At 40.1% G+C, this 6,053-nt stretch overlaps 1 protein-coding gene across 1 annotated transcript; it reads right to left on the reverse strand.

The window, feature by feature from the left end:
* Nucleotides 1–223: 223 nt before the first annotated feature.
* On the reverse strand, nt 224–5,675 carry pbdc1 (polysaccharide biosynthesis domain containing 1). Its single transcript, XM_084934494.1, has 6 exons — nt 5,576–5,675; nt 2,442–2,507; nt 2,207–2,266; nt 1,775–1,915; nt 1,566–1,677; nt 224–684 (listed from the first exon to the last, which is right to left on the reverse strand). Exons 1-6 carry the CDS (start codon nt 5,603–5,605, stop codon nt 593–595), a joined length of 501 nt encoding a protein of 166 aa, XP_084790620.1. The 5' UTR covers nt 5,606–5,675; the 3' UTR covers nt 224–592.
* Nucleotides 5,676–6,053: the final 378 nt, after the last annotated feature.

A 6,053-nucleotide genomic window follows, 5' to 3' on the forward strand; every position in this document is an offset into this window, starting at 1 on the left:
ATTTTATTGTGAAAGGAAGGAACAGGAAGAATCCCTTCTCCTGCATGTGTAGAGTAGATCAGGTTTACAGAAGCTTCAGGTTTCTGTTGCGACTGCTGGAAATAAGTTTTTCTGTTTGAAGCTTCGGGAAATCCTCTGCGAGGCCTCAAAGAGCGCTCATGAAGACGTCCCGCCAGCAGGCACTTGTTTGTTTTGGGGGTAAAACAGAGTTTAAACAGAGGGATTGGCGGTGAAATGAAGCTCAGGTTTTATTGGGTCAGACAGATACATTTCGGTTTTTACAAAATAAAATAACCACTTATGATTGGCACAAAAACCTTGAAACTTTACAGTAAATACAAAATTCATTGTGTTCATTACATCAATTTTAAATGTTCAGGAACTGTGAAGAAGACTTTCAAACAGGTCAGGTAGCGTTGGTGACAAAGAGTTCGGTCCTGTTCTGGTTTGTAGAAATGGTTCTGATCCGATCAAAAATTTTAATGCCGGACATCAAAATAAACACAGATGGAAACTTTTCTGGAATAACGAGCGAAGCCTCGGAGGCGTCTGTTCCACTGACGGTCGGCAGTGCTGTGATCCTGACTGCAGGTTAGCTCTTTGAACTTTTGGACTTGAACACAGCGTTGTTGTAACCCTCTCTGTTCCTGGCGATCTCAATCGCGAAGAACTGAACCCTGGTGGCTGAAACCAGAGAAACGGGAGCCAGTCAGAACTCACCTTTATGGGTTTCTTAATAAAAGGGTCATTTTGTCTCAAATCAACAAATCTTATTTTCTGCTCAAACGTGTCAGATCTGCAAAAAAATCTTAAGATCCAGAGTTTGAACATTTATAAAAAGTGCTGTGGAGTTTTAGCTTCATATTTCAAACAATTTTCTATTCATTTTGTAAAATTCTGGATATTTTTTAGCATATTGAAATCTGAAACAAATCTTTAAGCTGTAAGAAATTTTCACTGTTCTTTCTCATCATCTACATCAATCAGCATCTGTACTTTAGGACCGATACATTAAAAAATGTCTCAGTATCTCTAGTTAAAATGTGAGGGAAGTACAGTACGGTGTACTATGTGTTGTACACAGTATATATGTTTACATTTTTTTAAGTTTCTATTAAAATTGAAGACCAAAGCGGAGAAGGCCCATGCCTCATTGAAGACGCCAAACTCAGGAGAACACACGGAGGTTTAATTCTATTCTACAGGCAGCACGGTGGTGCGGTGATTAGCACTGTTGCCTTCACCACCATTCTATCTAGAGTTTGCATATTCGTGTTTGCGTGGGTTCTCTCCAGGTACTCTGCTACTCGGTACCACAGTCCAAAGACATGCCCATAGGTGTGAGTGCGAATGGTTGTCTGTCTCTGTGTTAGACTAGGGTGTCCAGGGTGTACCCCTCCTCTCACCCAATGGTATAGGCTACAGTGACCCTGACAAGAGGATGTATGAACTTTTGGTTTGGAGAGATGAAATGAAGCAAAGCAGTCTCTATGATTCAGTTTGGAGACTTGTTCTTGTTGTTGATACTTGTACTTGAGTACAAACGTCGTGAGTTAAATGTTTACCAAAGATGGTGTTTTCCTCCGTGTAGTCCTTCTCACAGTCCAGTCGCAGCAGCGTGCCATAGTTGAAGTCTTCTACGAGTCCTTCGAACTGGTTACAGAACGGACGCCACGTCTGAAAACACAAACCAAAGCTGTCTGATCAACCCAGCATCTGTGACTCTAAGCACTGATGGAGGAGCAGGCTGAGCTAACGGCAGGTGCTGACTGACCTCTTTGGCCTTTTCAGACTTGAGGTCGTCTGCGTTGAGCAGCTTTACGTCGAGGTCTTTGAAGGTTTCCCTGAAGCTCGAGTAGATTTTGTCGTCCATCTTCGTCAGCTTCAGGAACTTTGGATCCACCGACGAGATGAGCTGAAGGCAGAACGGAATCAAACACCTCATAGTGAAAACCCACAGCACTCAGCTGGTAATACAGATCATGTGATCTTCAGCCTGCTGAGGTCCGATAAAGGTAGTCGGTTTTGTGAAGGAATATCACGCCGTCGTCTTTAATAAAGCGAAGCATTCCTGCAGATAACCAAGCCTTTGACCTTCGAGCAGACACAGCGTGTGCTGGTTTCAAACCAGTAACTAATAATAACTATAATGAGTCATAACCAGCTCCATTAACATGGTGAAGGGTGGAGCAGCAGGTGGACTTACATTGAAGTAAACCTCCGCATGGTTGTAGGCCTTCATTGCCCACATGACCTCGAGCCGCGGCTGAAAGGAGAAAAAAAGTTTGGATTCATCACACTGTCAGGAATGTCTCTTTGGGAATATTCAGGAATAATTACGAGGTGTTCACAGCACCGCAGAATTGTTTCACATTTCATGTTTAACGCGAGGTCTTCTAAGGACACAGTGACTGATGAAGAAGATGATGATGTAAACTTACATCATTCCCATAAGCCTCTGCAGGCAGAGACAGAGCATGTGCAGCTGCTGCAGCTCCCTCCGCACCCTGAAAACACACAAACACACACCGTCACACACTCCAGTATCATCAAGGTCTGTCATGGCGTCGTCAAACACACTGAGCAATAAAGATCGTTTGAATCGTCAGCAGGAACACCTGAGCTTCAAGTTTTCCACCAACAGGGGGAGCACAGGTTTGTGTTGGAAACTTAAATTAATAAAAAAAAATTTTAAAAAATCCCATTTTCACACTCTGATGCTGTTCTGTGTGTATGGAGGTCCAATTCTGCCAGAATAAAATGGTAAAGATTTAATAAAAGAAATTTTAAAAAAAAACGAAATTAATATGTGACTTCACAAATCAGAACTGAGTTTAAAGAAATAAAGTTGATATTTACACATAAAAAACTATTTTATCATGTTAATTTTTTACTTTTTTTATGTTATTTGAATTTTTGACTATTAAATATTTTATCTATTATTTTTATTTTTGTTAAGTTATAACTAATTATTTAAATCTCACTTAAAAGTCTACATTATTATTATTTTTCATCATTATTATATATACATATATATATATACACACACACACACACACACACACACACACACACACACACGTGTGTGTGTGTGTGTACAGGGGTGCACATAAGTGGTCTGGAGGTGCGCATGCGCTTTCAAAATAAAAGACGCGCACCAGATAAGTTGCAAGGCACATTTGCATACACAAGATTTTCCGGAGGGGGACAGACATTTGTTTAGAACTCTTAAAGATGTGTTGCCTTTAAAAGGCAGTGTTTTTGTCTGCTAGAGTGGGATTTTCACAGCACGTTCTGCACCACATCTCTGTGCGTTCATTATTTGTTTAAAGCCAGCTCACCTCCTGCAACCACTTTTCCGAGAATACGTGCTTCTTTTGCGGTTCGGACTCCTTCTGACATTTCTTTGGAGGTGGAGCAACACCACCTCCAATTAATAATTGCTTAAAGGAGCTTGCTTCTTCGACTTCTTTAAGAGTTCTAAACAAATGTCTGTCCTCCTCCAGAAAATCTTATGTACGCAAACGCGCGTTGCAACTTCTTATCTGGTGCGCGTCTTTTATCTTCAAAGCGCATGCGCACCTGCGGACCACTTATGTGCACCCCTGTACACACATACATATATATATATATATATACACATTACAGCAGGTCGATATGACCAAAAATATTTATCACAATATACATTTGAAAGTTTGTGATAACGATATAACTGACACTAGACAAAATACTTTACAACTCCACAACTTTATTTGTGCAAAAAAAAAAAAAATCAATGTATTTTCACTTAAACAAGCTGCTGTTTTTTATGTGCGTGAAAGTTATATAAAAATTTAACAGTGCAAATGCAAATTCCTTGCTGACAGTTTAACCAAAAGGTATTTCCAGTGGAAATTGGCCGACAGATCCTCAGCATAACCATGTATAATATCCACAAAACTTAAAAAGAGGTTATATGCACACAATACGGTAATATTATGTTGAAGCACAGTACGTATCACTCCGTGAGGCTCCTGCCTACAATAGCCGTAATGCTCCGACAATCCATCAAGCGGTGCGTGTTCATAGCTTAGCAAAGTCGTATTAAAACATTTGATTTTCGAGCGCCGTGTACCACATAAAATCGTTTCAAGGTCAGTAAACACAACCAGAATTCAAAAATAAGGCACACTGGATTATAAGGGGCACTATTTTCAGAAAAATCAAAGGATTGATTTTAAGTGTGCCGTATTTTCCAAAAAACACGGTAATAACGACGGCCCGCTAGCTGTACCAAAAATAGTGTTTGTTGTGTATCTGACGGACGAAAGCCAAACCAGTTCCACACCACTGAAGTTGCAGCATTTTCACAAACCAATTCTGGTTCATCTGTTTCATTCAACGATCCGCTTTTGCCGCCATGCTTTTTCCGCCATGTGCGTATGAAAACAAAGGCACTGCGCATGCGCCTTTTACCCATATTCTATCACAATATTTCATTTTCTTATCGTTACCCAACATTATACCGGTATTACCGTGAACGGTATGATATGGCCCAGCCCTAATATACACATATATATATACACACACTTTTTTTTACCATATGGATTGTTTTAATTCACACTTCTGATTTTTTGCTTTAACTTTTAATCTCTGAATTTTTATTTTGTACGTCCTGACTTTGACCTGGGCGATAACCAGGCAGCGCAGTCAGATGTCACAGAGGCCGATGTCGTTGAAAAAGGCGAGAAGAGAAGGCTTCAAACAGTGACTCCACCCCCTGCGTTCATCATCACACCTCAGCAGGTCGCACTCTGATGGAGGATACCTGTTTCACCAATCACATTCATTCACTGATATGATTTCCATGTCTCCTTTGTCAGGCTGTGGGACAGGAAGCTTTAAACTGGTTCCATTTAAAGTCTTAGAGCTCTAATGTGCAGCTATCACCTTAGAAACAAGCAGTCCAACTGAGCATGCTCAGACACAAAATCATTCACTGCAGTTCAAATTTTATGTTACTTCTCTGTACCACAAATGAATGCAGAGGGCCCATATTAACATAGAAAGTTGATAACCACAGTAGTTTTATAAGACGAGCGAACTCAAACAAAGCATGACATTGATAAACTTCCTGTGTGACCACGACCCTCTGATCAACTTCCTGCTAATAAAAATAAAATAAGTGCATTAAGTTTAGATATTTTTTTTGAAACATTCAGCTGTTTGTTCATAAACACAAATCAGGTGATCAGTCTCTTACTTCCGGAATAAACAAACCCACACTGACCACGTGACGGCGTTACGCACAGAGCAGTGTTGCACGTGGCGAGCAGCCCTAACACTCTACAGTTTTTATCACACAAAACATTTTATCAATGAGCGAGCTGAACACAGAGATCAAACGTCCGAGCTCATCGCTCCCTGCACGTGTGATTCTCTCAGCTAGCTACCTTTAGCTGTTAGCTAACCATCTCGAGCTGCGTCAATAAACCGCGCGTATCTCTGCCTCATTTCAGCGTCTCCGTTATATCAGTTCACAAACAGCACCAATACACGAACACACACGCGCGGGTTTTCACAGTTAAAGTCGTACCAGAGCGGCAAGTCCGTTGTCTGACGCCATGTCTCCCAACCGAAGATCGTCTACGAGGCAAAGATGGACCACTGTCAGAGACTTCACGCATGCGCAGTGCCTTGCGTGGGTCCCAGCGACGCATCAACAGTGACTCATCGCCTTTTTTTACGATCTCTGATCTCAACTTTAACACCGTTCATGTCACAACATTTAAAGGGCCATATTATCTTAATATTTACTTTTAAATAAATTAAATTTAAAGAAGTCCAAAGAGGGTAAAATGAAAAAAATGAGTGACAAAAGGAAAAAAAAAATTTACTGCCCTCAAAACCAAAAACAGTGAATTATTATTTTTTACTTAATTAATAAATTTAATCAATAACAATTAAACAAATAAAACTGAATGAAAAGTATATAACATTTATATGATAATTACTTTATTAAATTCATTGTGTAAATGTTATATTAAACATTTCTGTCTTCGTTTAAAATAACC

This window comes from Perissodus microlepis, chromosome 7 (assembly GCF_051167445.1).
Source record: "Perissodus microlepis isolate ML-2025 ecotype Zambia chromosome 7, ASM5116744v1, whole genome shotgun sequence".
NCBI classification, from domain to species: domain Eukaryota; kingdom Metazoa; phylum Chordata; class Actinopteri; order Cichliformes; family Cichlidae; genus Perissodus; species Perissodus microlepis.

Excerpts from the sequence above, each read along its gene's own strand:
- pbdc1 (XM_084934494.1), bottom strand. The coding sequence starts at position 5,605 with ATGGCGTCAGACAACGGACTTGCCGCTCTG. Across the intron at positions 2,508-5,575 it reads ACAACGGACTTGCCGCTCTG|GGTGCGGAGGGAGCTGCAGC; the intron begins GTACGACTTTAA and ends GTGTGTTTTCAG. Across the intron at positions 2,267-2,441 it reads CAGAGGCTTATGGGAATGAT|CCGCGGCTCGAGGTCATGTG; the intron begins GTAAGTTTACAT and ends TTCTCCTTTCAG.